This window comes from Phycodurus eques, chromosome 6 (assembly GCF_024500275.1).
Source record: "Phycodurus eques isolate BA_2022a chromosome 6, UOR_Pequ_1.1, whole genome shotgun sequence".
In the NCBI taxonomy this organism is placed as follows: Eukaryota; Metazoa; Chordata; class Actinopteri; order Syngnathiformes; family Syngnathidae; genus Phycodurus; species Phycodurus eques.
Window position 1 is genome coordinate 27819148 of NC_084530.1, and position 16999 is coordinate 27836146.

A 16999-nucleotide genomic window follows, 5' to 3' on the forward strand; every position below is an offset into this window, starting at 1 on the left:
TTCAAAATAGTCGCATTTTAGCCTAGTTAGTTTGCCATATGAGCGTATCAACAAGTTACTTTTGATCATACATCTTGATCTGTACAAAAAGGAGGCCCAAACAAAAAAAACATTATAGATTTTCACTTTGTAATGTTTTTTTTTTTTTTTTAAATGACTTTTAATTAGTATATATTACGCCTGCTTTTCCTGCGAAATGAACAAAAAAGCAACTTGCATCTTAACTACCCTCCAAGCACCTAATCAAACCAATGTTAAATGAACATACTGTATATGTTTTTATATGTCACCATCTACTACAAAGCCACTCTAACAAAGTTGTGGCTTTTTCGGCTTGCCCCAACAGGGGTTGCCACAGTCACATTATTTGTTTGGCACAGGATCATGTCAATTGTTACTTATTGTAGTTCAGTGTCGACTATATATTAGCATGATTAAATCTGATTTTAGAAAATAATCCATAACGAATAATACTGCATTTTCTCTTTTTTTGTGGCCAGGGAGGTTTGTGTACTCAGAGAGTAACAGGCACAAAGCGTTTATTAGAAAGGGAGGCCTCTTCTGGTATCTTGTGATAATTTACCAATACCAGGAAATAGCATAAAATGGCATTTGTACAAATGACGGAAGTGTAAAACACAGTCACTTCATCTACCGCAGCACATGGTAGCATCCGATGACATCCATTCATCCACTTTCCACACCGCTTAACCTGACTAGGATCATTATCGCGGCTAACTTTGGGCGAGTGCACCCTGGACTGGTTGTCAGCCAATCGCAGGGCACATATAAAGAAACAATGTCCATCAACATTAGTCACATCTGAAGTAGGTGTCAGTCGACGAGATGCTATTCTTTACAGAAATGATTTCTTTATTGAATTACTGTTTGTTTGTTTCCCGTCTTGTTAAATTATTGTTGATTTACTTATTGAGGACTTGTGCTTTTCTTCACATTGCTACCATGCAGTTCACTTGGCTCGTCAGGACTACTTAGTAGTGCTTTGACTCTGGGCATGGCTCCTTCTGGTTTCTGAGGTGTTGTGGCACCACCCAGAGGTTTTCTTGAGGTGTTACAACTTCAGGTTTGGGTTGGTTGTTTTAATTTCTGAATCCACAACATGAAATATACTGCTGCTGGCACTGATTGTTTTACACTAATTATTTCTTTTCAGAAGGGCACCTAATAATGACTGCGCAAAAAAAAAACACATGGAAAGACCTTGTGACGGTCCGAAGAGAACAATGTAAAACGTCTACGAGCTCATTAGCCAAAAAGTCATAAACCGATTTTAAAAAATGGTGTAAATCCGTTAATTTGCCATTTGAAAAAGCACTACATTGGAAAACCAACAACAAAGTAGGGATGGCGGAATCATGTCTGGCTGTGGAAAAGCCTTAAAGAAGGATAAATTACTGTACAGAATAAATTACCAAAAGGAATCACAAATAAACTCGGGCATATAGCACCTCACACCAAACAAAGATACAGTGCAAGACAATAGAGCATAATTTTCATTTATTTTTGAGTAGTTCATGCTGTGCACGAAACCTGAGCAAAATGCGAGGTGGAGTGTTTAATTTTATAAAATTATTACTTTAAACAAAGCTACAGCTGCATTCAAACTTTTTAGCCTTTAGGTTTTTTATATGTCTTAATGTGAAACCGGTTCAATATTGTTTTTTGATTTGAGCCTGTTTAAACTCATTGTATATCCACCTTTCATTAGTGTGCCAGGCTGAAATTGAGGGATGCAGAGGCGGCAGAAACGGGGGGCACATGGGATTCCCGGTGATGAATTTAAACGAACACGGCAGTAAATGAGTTTATTGATTAATATACTTATCCCTACTGTAGTTGCAACCCAACGTGATATCGGATCGAACATGCAAACCTTAATGCTTGTTATAGTGAATTTAAAAACCCGTAGTGTATGCAATGTGACTCAGTCTTGCAGAATGTAATTTCATCATTTCAACGTTGTGTGTGCACCTTGATCTACACTCGAAATGCAATAAAAAAATGTTGTTTGTGCATTTGTTAGTCCTGCTGATCTGAAGCACAATAACAACTAACAAGCGCAATTATCCAGGCAAAATGTTGTTGACTACAGGCAAACCCTCAGATCGGGAATGGCCTGCTATGGATCAGCCGTTGTAATGATTATGTATCTCGTTGCAGAACACCAGGGTGCTGTTTAAGATCAGAGTGGTGGGAGGCTCGGCATCTTATAGCTACCTGTCGCCTCAAGACAGCAGACCGCTGCAGCACCCTGCCGTTGACAGGTAGGACTCACACCACTTGTATACAAGCACCCATATGATGACACGAAAACTTTTTTTCTTTTTTCCCCCCCCCTAAAACTGATTATTTAGAGTCGTCAATTAACCTAACGTGCATGTTTTTGGAATGTGGGAGAAGCCCCGAGTACTCAAAAAAAACAAAACAAAAAAAAAACAAAACCTAACCTTCGAACGACGAGGCGGATTTGCTAACCACTCAGTGCACTGTGCTGCCCGTGGACGATTTCACTGGACAACATGCAAACTCCACACACTGTTCTAGTAGGCTTTTCCTGACATGTATGTAGTCACATTTTTAAAGCACTCATAAAGAAAAACAAAAGAAATGTCAGGAAAAGCCTACTAGAACATCAGAACTTTATTTGCGTTTAATCAAAGACCCCTCAAATGGTGGCAGGTGAACTGAATGCTTTTTAACCTGAACATTTGAATGTGGTTGGTGAATTCTGAGCACAGGCACATGCCCAGTTATAAGAAGGTGTGCGCACTTGTGCAACCACATGATGTCAGTTGTTTATTTATTCATTCATTCATTCCAAATGTGCTATGAAGACTTTATATCCACAGTAAGTGCCCCTACGGACCTGCTTACCTGGGCTAGCACTCACACGGGCACCCTGCCAGCCCTTGCACATTTTGGCAAACAGGATCTGTGTATTTCAGTCTCAAGCTTCAAGAATGAGCGTTCAGCACATCAGCCATCATCTGTAGTCCGAGATGGACGAGGCTGACCGAGGATAACGTTGAGCCTCTTGTTTCCCTGGCAAAGAACGTTAAAGCAGCCAAAGAATACGTCCGCAAGAAAAAAAGAGAAACGTGTGCGGGTTTTTATACATCGCCATGTTGTGATGAATATTTTTCTTTACTGGAATTTGGATGTGCCCTGCGATTGGCTGGCGTTCAGTTCAGGGTGTACCCTGCCTCTCGCCCGAAGATAGCTGGGATTGGCCTTGTGAGGACACAGAAAAGCGGTACAGACAATGGATGGCTGGATGGATGGAATGTTTTCATTTGAATGTTTGTTGTTGTTTTTTTTTTCCCAAACAAGACTTAACAAATACCAGCAGCTGCTAAAGAATTTCATTCAAAATGGTCAGTAGCTGAACTGCTGTGGCAAATTTGTATTTCATTTGATCAAAACATAATGTATAATAATAACTTTATTGAATATTCTCCCATGCCTAATATCATTTTAAGTTAATAAAAATAATCATAAATAATAATAATAATCAAAAAGTTAGAATTTTGGCATTTTTGTGACAACACTGGCTTAATGTTTGTGTGTGTGTAGGTGTGTGTGCGTGCGTGCTCTGGCATATTTACATTTACAACCTATTTTTTGTGATGTGAGGGCTGCGGGGGGACAGAAGAGAACATTTTATTTGTTCATGTGGTGTTTTCTTGTTTTAAAAGTTCCATCAACTTGTCAACAATTGAAAATCCCATGGGGGCTCTGGAGACTGTTGCAGCTTTAACAATTTTCTTCCCTGGCGAGATGCCACAGTATTTTAGAAAAGAATAACTAGCTGAATAGCTTAATTATTTTATCGCTAACTGTGCTGACCATGCTCAATCTTCCTCCCAAGTGCAATGCATATGTTGGCTTTTCAGTAAGGAATACACACCGCCTGGCTAAGAATACATCCACGAAAGCGTGGATTGATTTTTTTATGATTTTTTTTTTTATTACCACAGCCTCATTTTGAATGTGCAAATGTCAAAATATTTTTCTTTCCACTGTTGTACCCAGCGATGTACATCCCTAGTCGCTACACTCGGAGAAATAACTTTGTGCATGACGTCGTTGTTGGCCTGAGCCTTTGCAGTCTGGATATCTACTGAGATTTTCACTTATCTGTTGAGGTTTGACCCAAGCGGCAGTTGAAGAGGCAGTAGAGGTGACCCGATCTTGTTGACTGTATTGAGCACTAGCATAAAAAAAGAGAACTAAAATGACTGCTTCTTCGAGCTGAAGTAGGCCCGACTACAAAGGACACTTTAGAAAGCTCATATACTCCGGAGGAGATGGGCTGCGACAGTAATATTGGGCAAGGGATTAAAAAAAAAAAAACCAACAACACTTTTTGCTGTGATGACTGCCAATTTCTGCATTTGGATTGGAATAAACAACATGAACACATGGAGCCATCCTGCTTGGAGTCATTGGCCCAGGCTGCTGCAGGAGGTTTGCTTACTGTTGGACTACTGTACAATGCGAGCCATCTCGTGTCACAAGGCTCATCTCCAAACTCCATAAATTGTCATGGTTGTTGTGAGCCAGCGTGCGAATGAGCGAACAAACAGCGAGCGAGTTGGACAGCTGTGTCATTAGCCGCTAGTGGGCTCATGGAACGCCGGCGGACGGTGTACACTCTTGCCGGCGTTAGCTCTGGCCAATACTCCACAGCCTTGCGCCATGTGCAACGCCTAGATTCAGACAACAGAGGCACTTAAGGGAAGGTTAACTGTTTGTTGTGTTCGCGAGCTAACGAGCGAGCTCGCAAGCTAACAACTCGGCTGCGAGCTAATGAGTTAAGGAGCCAAACAGCACGGAGGTCACACTTTCTGAGATGTAAGACATATTTTTCTCCTTTGACATTGAGGCATAAAGGTTTTTGAGCGAACTTGTCCGCCGGAGAATTTGTTTGAAAGAGAATCCGATATGACACAGTCAAGAAAGAGGAGGACGACTTGTCACTCCAGGTGGCATAAGGTAACTTTTTGGACCGTGCCAATCTACAATTGAATGAGCTTGTCAACGTTACCAAATCCCTTCAGGCCCTGAAGAGTACTGCACGCAGCCGTCGGAGCAACATTTTTCGACGCCGACGAAATGGCAACCCTAAATAGTGATAACGATGCTGATTGTCTTCTCCATTTTGCTCCCAATACAAACTACATCGATCCATACTACAGCTTTTATGACCTCGGCATCATTTTGATGATGCGAATGTTTCTTTCCATTTTAATTCCACAATATTCTTCTTGTTTTGATAGTGGAAGAGTCCAACTGTTCTCAAGCAGGCCTGGACTTTCTATAGCCAATCCATGGCGTGAAAAATTCTGTCTTGTGGTTCTCTCACTAATTTAGCCCAATGCATCTCGGCCTTGTTGTCTTGGAATTAGACAACAAGGGAATATTAAATCTGTAACATCTACTCTATGTTCTTCTTCTTCTTTTCTCACCTTAGAAGTTGCAAAAAGCCAAAGAAAAAGTAAAGGACACTCAGAGTGAATCCTTTGATGGTCGGTGAACTGAGCTTCCATGAGGTGCGTTTAACATATGAAGCCAAATTTGACCGATATAAGTAAATCCAGACGATAACGTTTCCCCCTTCGCCATGGACGCTGGACACGATTGCCCCTGTCATTGGATTCTCAATCTGAAACCGTATCAAGATTGATTCCACCATGAGGCTGGTTGCGATGTGTTTATTTTTTCAGAAACCTTCTTCCTTGCAACCCAAAATGTGCAGAAATCTATGAGAAAATAAAGTCAATATCCTGACTTGATGTAATCGACCGCGCTATCTAAGACTGTCTAGACATCTAATTGGTATTCTTTGGATTTGAAGCCTCTTTTTCATGAGCCTCACAGATTGTCTGTTCTTAAAACGTCACAACTTTAGTCCCAACCCTTTGATTTATCTTTAAATTCTACAGCTTTATGATTTCATTTAACTGCAAGTATTTGTTGACTATATTTCTGGGACACTTTTCTGGCAGACTGTTATACTGTTTATCTTCTTTGTTCTGAAGGTTAAGCCAGGGATCTAATCCCGACATGGAGTCCTGGCACGTCAAAAGCATAGTCGAACCAGACTAGCAAATAAATTGTCCTCTGAAGTTGGCAAGACTGACAGTCTGCCGGAAGTTACCAGATTTAGGATGAAATTGGACTCTTGTAGAATTCGGATGCCGTATATTTTCTACCTGAGATCAAAGTAATCGCACTTGGCTCCGCTCTGTAAATATGACGCCCGTCGCCGAGACTCATCATCAAACTGGTGCACATTTATTCGTAATGTGAAAGCAGCAGCATGTAATCAACGGTGCTGTGGTACAAGGCCGGTTTTCTCTTTGAAATCCAAAAAGTTTTGTTTATGAATCTTTCATTTGGAACTGTGTGTGTGTGTGTGTGTGTGTGTGTGTGTGTTGGGGGTGATTGTGCATACGAAAACGGTGTCAATTGCTTATAACTATGCAAATTTCTTGGGTATCTCCACACTTACACTCTGGTCCTTTTAGTTTGAATAATTTACAGACCACCCAAATCTAACGTTTTTATCCAAGACTTTTCAACGAAACGCTAGTTTTCCATCGTGTTCTGCAACGTCAGCTAGCAGGCTTTCGGAGCTTTTTAACACTTGAGTCTTTTATTTCCTTCAACTCAGATCTTGCCGCAGAAAAGCTCCTATCCAAATCTGTCCTTGACTCTGTTGCGTCTTTAAACCTTTTTTTTTTTTTTTAATATATATATATATATATATATATATAAAGTCATCTAAAGCACAGCAGCCCTGTCTCATAGAAGCCACACACACATTCAAGAGAAACTGTGGAAGAAATGAAAGGAAACGGAAGATACAGTGCTGTAGGTATTTTACAATAATTGCAAAGAATCATTGAAAAATTATCAGGAGGCGGTTAAAGATGCAAGGGCAGCATTTATTTTTAAATTTAATTCGACCATGTCATTCAGACCCTTGAATTTTATTTGAAGTCTTAAGTTCCATCACTATTCCCTCAATTTACCATTTTAATGACCCATCCAGAGAATTTTGTGGTGACTTTTTAAAATCTTTTTTCACCTCTAAAGTTAGGGACACTAACCTCTTAACATCCCGTGTAGAGTTTTATCCATATTTTTAACAACAAAAAGGACCCCCCCCAAAAAAATCATTTTTTTCTGTGACTTTTGTGGCATATTTTCCTCAGAAATTTGTCTTGAATTTGAAATAGGAAGACGTTTCTGGCGTTCAAATTTAGAGGTTCCGCTGTTAACTTGATGCTATTTTTGTTTTGCTGCGTTTCCATTTTAGAGCACTGAAATTTTGTGGCCCCGGAGGTCCTCCACATGTGAAGGTTGTCATCGAGTGGGAGCGCAAGCTTAAAGACTGGTAAGCAGCATGAAGTCGAATGTGATGCGCAAACACTATAGCAAGCGTCAGCCTACATTCATCACCGATTTGCATCCTCGCCTGCCTGAGAACAAATTTTAAAAAGTGTGACAACAACACGTGTTTGCTCCAGTCTGTTTGGCAGCATCCAGGAGGAAGTTGTTCAAGATGCCGAAAGCGTTAGGAACCAGCAGCAGCAGCATCTTCAGCAACATAGCTGCACTCTGGACCAGTGTTTCCAGCTTTATACCAAAGAAGAGCAGGTGAGCTCAAACAGCATGTTCAAGTCAACATTTCAAATTCATGGTTCGCTTCCTGCCAAAGCCAAGCATGTCATTTGTTTTGACAGGTTTTGTCCACCTCCTGCTTTTGTTTTCCTCTCTTGACCACGGATAGTTTGGTAGATAATGAGATCTAGCAGGTCTGGACTATGTTGTAGCTAATCGGTGGTTTGAAATCATCATCATTCTTCTTGAACCACTCTCCGAATTGAGCCCAATAAGTCCTGGTCCTGTTATTTTGGAATAGGATTATGCTGCCCAGCAAGCAACGACGTGTATGGTGATGTTATGCCGATTACAACCGAAGTGGAACATCGTAAAATAATTGCAGTTGGCGACTCGCACCCGCACACCGCGCGATTGAGCACCGCACATCCACCGACGCGCTGCGACAGAAAAACTGCGACCCCGTGTCAGGTTTTGAGGCTCGGGATATACCATACTTTACTGTGTTGTTATTATTCTTTTGAAAGACAAAAACCTAGATTTAAATTCCGACAACTTTATTGATCCCAGCGCAGTTTGTTTGAGTTTGAACAGCGTCAACAGACAAATGTCGTAAAGGACATGACAAATAGTTTACGGGACCAGTTGTGAGAAATGAATCAATAGAGCAATGAAATAAAAACAATACAACACAATAAAACCACATGATATGAAAGATGAAAAGAAACCTGATTTATTTCGTCCTCATTAGGAAAGCTAAGTAACACTGGACAACTTCTGTGGTGAAAACATGTTCTTTTTATTTGATTATTTTTATGGATTTTTCAGCCACCTGTTTCTCCCCAGTTAATCTATTATTAGGTGTTTGATCGACATAGGTACAAAGACAGGTTATAAAATAAAAAAATTGAATGTGGTTAAATATTAATACCACCAGTGAGTTTTCCAAGCTTTCATTTATTCTTTCAAAACCTACATGGACGTATTGAAATAAAACTTTAAGGTTAAACACGAGACGCCTGCAACAATTAATGATATAAATCAGAATGCTAGATCAGGAAACAGTCATTTCACTTTGAAATGAAATGAAATAAAATAAAAACTCAATTCATTTAAAAAAAAAAGTGTTATATTGATGACATTACTGATATAGGTCTATAGATCTCCAAAAAGAAATATCTCCTTCAGTTATGTCAGGTTTATGACGTATTTTGTCAGCGTTAATGAAACACTTTCTTCACCAGCTTCACCACTAGTTAGAGCGACTCCACTTTTCTGCCACTTGCGTTATTAAAATTCTTCCGGAAATCTAGACGTTGCCTAATTTTTACATTTCTCGGGAGATAACATGCTTCAAACTGTCGAGCCTAATTCCATAAGTGGACAAGCAGACGCTAATACAAATGTGCGATGCTCTGTTCGTCCAACAACCTTGCATCTGCTCGCTAGAACGTCCAGGCATGATTTCAACTTTTTTTTTTTTAATGGTACATATCGTTAACAGGTGAATGATGTCTGCTGGTTTAGCATGTACACAGTATTTCTCTTAACATATTGTCACATTATGTGACAAATGCACCGCACTCTTTGAGATGATCAACATTTAAGGGCAATATTACCATTAAATACCGCATAAGGAGCGTCATTATGCAAATTGAAAAAAAATGAGGAATTACGAACTCCCAAGGGCATTCAGCAAAAGCAGCCAGTTACTGTTTCGGTTTCTTGGGGAACGAGCCTAAAGGGACAAGTGACATTAAGATAAAGGGTTTATCATACTCATCATCAGACAAAAAGAATAGTAGTGTTGTAGCGTATGTTGGTCAAATAAAAACGCAATTCATTTAGGAGAGGCGGCACGGGGGCCAGCACGTCCGCGACCCGCGTGAGGATAAGCGGAACGGTAGATGAATGAATGAATGAATGAATGAGGATCTCAGAGTAGAGCCGCTGCTCCTCCACATCGAGAGGAGCCAGATGAGGTGGCTGGGGCATCTGATTTGGAGGCCTCCCGGACGCCTCCCCGGTGAGGTGCACGTCCCACCGGCAGGAGACCCCGTGGACGACTCGGGAAACGCTGGAGAGACTACGTCTTTCGGGTGGCCTGGGAACGTCTCGGGGTTTCCCCGGAAGAGCCAGATGAAGTGGCTGGGGAGAGGGAAGTCTGGGCATCCCTGCTAAAGCTACTGCCCCCGCGACCCGACCTCAGATAAGCGGTAGAAAATGGATGGATGGATAGAACAGTAGACAAATCCTCGGCGCTAAAACATGTCGTCATGCATTATTCATTCATTCATCTTCCGTTCCGCTTATCCTCACTCGAGTCGCGGGTGTGCTGGAGCCTATCGCAGCTATCTTTGGGCGAAAGGCAGGGCACACCCGGAACTGGTCGCCACCCAATCACAGGGCACATAGAGAAAAACAACCATTTGCACTCACATTCACACCGCCGGGCAATTTAGTGTCTTCAATTAATGCATATTTTGGGGATGTGGGAGGAAACCCACGCAGGCACGTGGAGAACATGCAAACTCCACACAGGCGGGGCCGGGGATTGAACCCCAGTCCTCAGAACTGTGAGGCAGATGTGCTAATCAGCCGCCCACCGTGCCGCCCGTCATGCATTAGTTTAATTAAAATTACTTTTTTTCCTGCTTGGAGACACCCAGACTGAGTGGAATTTAAAAGTTCAGTTCTATTCAATTGTCTTTTTGTCCAAAATTATCGCGTCTAAAGCATTTCTGAAATGTCTATAGTTAGGTTCAGAACTATTTGTTCAGAATTTCACATCCATGGCCTCCAGTCTTCAGGCAGCCATTGACTATAAAGTATTAAACCTTATGGTTGTATAAACAATTATGTGACTTTCTCCAAGTGCCGATCAGCCTTGAAAATTGAAGTAGTCTTCCTTAAATGGCTGTCATTCCAAAATGGTAATTGTCAGATGATTGTGAAACATTTCATATTAAAGTTGAAAGTGTACATAAAAAAGGGCATCTCCTTTGTTGCATCTAAAATCCACTGCGGTGGTGAATAAAATGGTAAAACCCCCCTGTTACTGTCCAAATACTTCTGGGCCCAACTGTTTTGAACTGATTGCAGCTGGCTCCGGATGACGCCTGGAAGTGCCCTCACTGCAAGCAACTGCAGCAGGGCATGGTGAAGATGAGCTTGTGGACGCTGCCCGACATACTCATCCTTCACCTCAAGCGCTTTCGACAGGTACGCGAGACGGAAGCGGCGCACCGCACCAGCTTACATTTAATTGCACATCTCTTCAAGCATCACAAGTCACTGAGCAATCAGTCGCATTTCCCCGGTTTGCCAGCTCAAACCCATTTAACACTTGTCCTTTGTAGGGTGAGGAACCATATTTAATGGTACTTTTTAAAAGTATATAATATCTATATTAAAGAGAGTTACAGTAACTGTGGAGTGCATTTCAACTCTATCAAAGAATAGACTTGAGTAACAGAAAATAGTTCATTATTATTTTTTTGTTGTGATTATTGTCCACCGAGGTATAAAGTTGTCAGGAGACAGACCGCACTAAAGTACAGATATTGTCATTTAGAAAACAGAGGGAAGGTATTATAAGAATATCAATAAACGTAAGGTAAAATAAGTAGAACATTGAGGTAGAGCTGCTCAAGTCATGTGTGTATTGCTCATTTTATCGATCGTTCAGGATCGCAATGGTATTTGGTATAAAGTGCTTTTTCTTTGTTCTTGTTGTTGTTTAAAAGTCCAGAGGAGCTCTATAGCGCTTCCCAGACTTCAGAAGCTCAAACTGAAAGGAGAGAGGAAAAAGGCTCTGGGCCAGTATTCTCCGAGTTCTTTTCCTGTCCGTGTAAACGTGTCCGTGTAAGCTTCTAGGGTTTCCCCACTATTTTACCTTCACAATTCTGTTCAACTTTTGACCCTTACACTTGTGACTCCAGTGACTAAACCAAGCGCACATACGAAATGTTAGGGCACTCTCAACATGTGCAGAAAACACAACCTCTAAAATCTGTGGACTGACACACCGTGACCGCTTTATCTTCAAAGGTTTCTGAACGATCAAATCTGTTTTTCAGCAAATCTCAAATGACTATCAAGCACTAATTTTCAGTTTCAACAAGTTGGCCATCATCTATTGTCAGTTCTTGCTTTGTGTGAACAACAAGCTCCCTTGATTTTGACATTGATTTCTAACTGGTTGTCAAGGCGCGATTATGAAATCGCCGCCATTCGTTACCTTAAAACATACACATGCGGCGCAAAATTTATCTTACCAAACATTATAAAAGATAGACACAAAAAGGAATTTCTTTTTCTCATGAGGAGGGCGCATGGGAGATTGCTCAGATTACAGCCTCTCAACACGCTCTAAACAATCTCTCCCGTCGCGCCTGCATTTATTTGAAAATAGGGAGGTTTCTAAGTTTACAAGACATAACGTACTAAGCTACAAGACACAACACACTAAGGGTAGGGTTTCAAGGTGAAAACATGGCACCTGCCACGTCCCGGCCACGTCCTTCTCTCTGATGATTCCTGCTGAGTCATCTTCTTGAAGGCGAGACATCTTCCTTTATCAAAATCGTCCATAATACTAATGCAAGCTAAGCGAATAAATGATAACTTCTACAATATATTTAACATATAGTTTTTTTGGTTTTTTTTTTAGCTCTCATCAACATTACCACGTTGCAACTTCAAATGAACCCAATTAGTGAATAGAAATGTATACAATGAATTGCCACATTCGGCACACCTGCACAAACTAATGAGTACGTACCGTACGTTAGAGCTACAGTGTATCGAAAACTGCTTTTCCATTCAAATAAAGCCTCAGCCGGAGAGGTGGTCATTTAATAATGTCTTTATTATTGTGACTGGCATTTGCACTACTGTAGAACTGTATCATGTTACTTTCAGGTAGCTTAATAAGGTACAAAATGTCTTTTTGCCAACAGGTAGGCGAGCGCAGGAACAAGCTTTCAACACTGGTGCATTTCCCACTGACTGCCTTGGACATGGCCCCCCATGTTGTTAAGAGGAGCCAAAGTACGCGTAACCCGAATAGCGGGCCGTGGCCCACATCCTGGCCCAAGTCTTCGGGCCAACACCACCCACCTGCAGACATGACCCTCCCTCACGACTACCTGTATGACCTCTACGCCGTGTGCAATCATCATGGAGGAATGCACGGGGGACACTACACTGGTATGTACCGGTAGCTTGTCTAAGGCTACAAACACCACACCGCAGTTCTGTCACTGCTTGTGTCTGCAGTTGTTCTCATTTCAAAACGTTGTTTGCCACAGGAAATACTTTAAAATTGTGCTTAGGGCCAGTGGGAGTAAACATCACTTTGGTTTTCATTTCGTTACGATTTACAGTAAGAAGTTCAAGGCCATCCAGACTTTTTCCTCCAGACAACAAAGGCTGTTTTAAGGAGAAGGCATGTATCTGTTTTAATGGCACATGTCATCATCATAAACCCATGCTTTTTCATGATGATTACCTGGGGCAGGAAATACAAAGGGAAAAGCAGTGGCCCTAAAATTGAACCCTGTAAAACCCCATAAGATAGCTGAGCAAAGCGGGACTCAGAACTACCAAGGCTGACACACACAATTCTGTGAGCCAGATGGGATCTACATCAATTCAGAGTGCTCCCACTAATTCCCACAAGGTGCTGTAACTGAGCCATTAAGATATTGTGGCGTCTGCATGATCAAACCCTACAGTTAGGTCCAGCAAGACAAGAGTCATTTGCCAGAATGATGTCATTGAAAACGCTTTATAAAGCTGACGCTGTGCTATGCAGCGTTTTAAAAACCAGACTGAAAGACCTCCAGGACATCATGTTCATCGAGGATTGCCTTCAACTGAGTGCGCGCAACATTTTTCCTGGATATTTGAAATGAAATGTAACTTGGCTAAATTGGCTAGTAAACTGCAATTGAGGCCAGGTTTCTTAAGCAAGAGTTGCACGACAGCATGTTTAAAGCTTTGGAGATCCACATGACAGACTGCTATTAATAAAAAAAACATTTTAAAAAAAGAGGAAAAGGGTAAAGATGACAATTAAACTAAAACAGGGAATTATTCTCCAAAAGCATAATCCATATAATGTGTCAGACATTTTATTTGTAAATGTATATTAATAACTGCAGTTATTTAACGTATTTTTGCACTGACATGAACCATACAATAAACTGTTACCTGGAAATCATGGAAAAGTTCACTCATTTCATCGCCGTTGTTTCTGACCTGTAATGAATTTAAATCCAAGCAAGATCCAAACGGGCTCGAATCGATTCTGTTTGAATTCAGCGGGTGCACACGTCCTTTATTAGTTGTTATGAAGTATAGACCTGTACTTACGTTCAAAAGTGAATGGTTTTTACAATCCGTTTTACAAAATGCACAATTGTGTTGAAAAAGGCGCACTTTGATTGTACTGTTTTAATGAGAACGACTTAATGGCACATTTCAAAGGGAACGCGATCTCACTGCATGCATGTTTTACACGTCAAAGCTGATTTCTTTCGCGTCCCAGTGACTTCATGTTGGCAGCGCGGTCGTCTCGTGGTTAGCACGTCTGCCCCACAGTTCTGAGGGTCATGGTTCGATGCAGGTCCTCCGCGGTACTCCCTCTTCCTCCCATATTCCCAAAACATATATGTTAGGTTAACTGAAGACTAAATTGTCCATCGGTATGAATGTGGCTGTGAATGGTTATTAATATTTGCCCTGGGATTGGCTGGCTGCCAGTCCAGGGTGTAGCCCACCTCTCGCGCAAAGTCAGCTCCTGCTCACCCCTGACCCTGTTGAGGACAAGCACTATAGAAAATGACTTCATGGTAATGTCATTACAGATTGACCTCAAGCAAATTCGTCCTGTTTATTCACTCCCAAGTCAAATCGCACTTTATGATTATGACATAAACACACTTGTCCTAATATTCCTCACCAGCCTATTGCCGGAACTCTGTGGACGGCGTGTGGTACAGCTACGATGACAGCAGTGTCGACCTGGTCCCGGAGCAGGAAATCTGCACCAGGGGAGTTTATATTCTCTTCTACCAAAGACGAAACATCATTCCTCCATGGTCGGCCAGCAGCTCCGTCAGAGGTATGCTATCCTATTCCTATGGATCATAATTGAAAATATTCAACGGCATAAAAACAGTCCATCAAACCATAACGGCTTGCGAAATATTCTGTGATTTAAGAACAAGAAAGCTGATGTCGTCACACTACCTAAGTCCATTTCCTCTCCACTTGAAACCATTTACTGTTACAAAATCGTTCATACAAAAACTACTACTTGTCTCCAGTTATCTCTGCGAGACTAGCTGTGAGACTTCCAAAAGTTCAGACAACCTCTATGTCTATTAAGAAAAGGTACATAAATGAGAGTACCGCCACTAAGTTTATGGAGACCATTGCTGTGCCACAAACTGTGAATGCTGAGACAGTTGATGAACCTTTGGATCATTTCACCTGTAAAATCTCAAATATCATGAATGCTGTCGCTCCTATTAAAACTAAGACAATCTTGAGGCGACCTAGAACACTGTGGAGGAGCACAACGATGGTAAAGACCTCAAAATCAAAGTGTAGGAAAGCAGAACGTCAGTGGAGAAAAACTAAACTCCAAATTGACTATGACCTCTACAGACAAAGTCTTTGTAATTTTAACCAAGAGTTAGTCAGGGCTCGACAGCAACACTTTTCTGAAATCATCAGTAAGAACTTCAACAATACTCGCACTCTGTCTGCTGTGGTTGAAACGCGCACAACCCCCCCCCCCCACCCCCCCCTCCCCAAATCAGATAGATCTAGAACTCCTAACAGCAGATAAATGCAATGAATTTGCTTGTTATTTTTGCGGAAAAATACAATCGATCAGCTTAAATATTAGCACAAATCAGCAAAATGATACTACATCTGAAGCCACCCAGGAAAAACTACCATGTCCGAATATGATAAAAAAAAAAAAACTACCATGTCCGAATATGATACAGTTGACCAAAAAACTGTAGAGAAAACGGTTCAGCAGCTGAAACCATCAACGAGCTGTCTTGACTCAATACCATCTGACTTTTTCAAAGCTATTGCGAAGTCTGTGCAGCAAATAATCAATGGCTCAATGGTTTCCTAAAGCTCTTAAAATAGCTGCCATTAAGCCTCTGCTAAAAAAAGAATAGAACGCTGGACGCTTCCATGTTCGCAAGCTATAGACCCATCTCAAATCTCCCTTTCATAGCCAAGATTGTCGAGAAATTTAGCAATTTCTTGAACTTCATTTGACTTTTGGACAAATTTCAATCAGGTTTCCGAACTCATCACAGTACAGAATCTGCTCTTAGATGTTAGTCAGTCATCTCAATGGTATAAGGTTGACTACTGACTCGGGAAAAGGGAAATATCTGGACTCACTCTCGCTCCTCCGGATGCGTCCAATCCATCCAAGTCTGCTCTCTCTAACTTTGTCTCCAAAACATCACATGTGAGAGCCTGACCATGCAAAATATTTGTTGATCTGGTGATTTGCTGAGGTGCGCTATGTGATAAGATAGTCACATATATAATTATAATCTAATAATCACAATTTTCCCCTTGGTCATCAGTATCATCCCTTCTGTTTTAGGATCATACTACAGAAAAAAGACAAAATTCAATTGAAAGTTATTCCTTAGCCAAATTCTTGCAGGATTTGTTGACGTCGCCACATGATGATGATGATGGTTGGACCTTATTATATAACTTTGAGAGGCATACGCTTCCAGAATATTTTGATGGAGCTCTAAATTGTACCACTTGAAGAGTAATCGACTCCAACCATAGCATTCATACTACTTGAATTGAAATTGAAATCCGGTTTGGACTGTACAATGAGCTTGACTTCATCATGCTCAGAGGAGTGAGCAGATGTTTTCTCTTGCCAAGAAAACAATTCAGATGGTGCGATAGCACCACTATTTGCACAAAACGTGGTCATATTTGAGGCTAGGTTACGTATGTGCTGACTTACTGACATACCATTATTCAAGGTTTTAGACTTTTATTTTTTTCCCCCTCAACTTTTAAAATCAGTATTTTATAATGGACAATTGGTAATTGCAAAAACATGACTTCCGTGTTTCTGACAAATCCGGAGTTATAACGATAGATCTATTGTGCCGATGAGATTTTCTAGTTTTTCAACTCTAACATTTGAAAATCCGTGTATTTATTATGAATAATACTACGCATACGCTGACTGACTAACATCTATTACTCAACAATGTTGTTGTTTTTTTCACCTCAACTTTCAAAAAAGCAGTGTTTTCTCTCTACTTGATCCAAC

The 16999-nt window shown here is 41.0% G+C and overlaps 1 protein-coding gene across 2 annotated transcripts in view; it reads left to right on the plus strand.

Moving 5' to 3' along the window:
• The window catches only part of usp43a (ubiquitin specific peptidase 43a), a 69746-nt gene that overhangs the window by 43749 nt on the left and 8998 nt on the right, over positions 1–16999 (plus strand). Inside the window, exons 9-14 of one of the 2 annotated variants that reach the window (XM_061679469.1) lie at positions 2182–2285; positions 7346–7423; positions 7557–7686; positions 10753–10872; positions 12612–12861; positions 14621–14779. In XM_061679469.1, the coding sequence (XP_061535453.1) occupies positions 2182–2285; positions 7346–7423; positions 7557–7686; positions 10753–10872; positions 12612–12861; positions 14621–14779 (841 nt within the window). The remainder of the gene's footprint in view (positions 1–2181; positions 2286–7345; positions 7424–7556; positions 7687–10752; positions 10873–12611; positions 12862–14620; positions 14780–16999) is intronic. The other variant, XM_061679470.1, reaches the window with a different exon arrangement.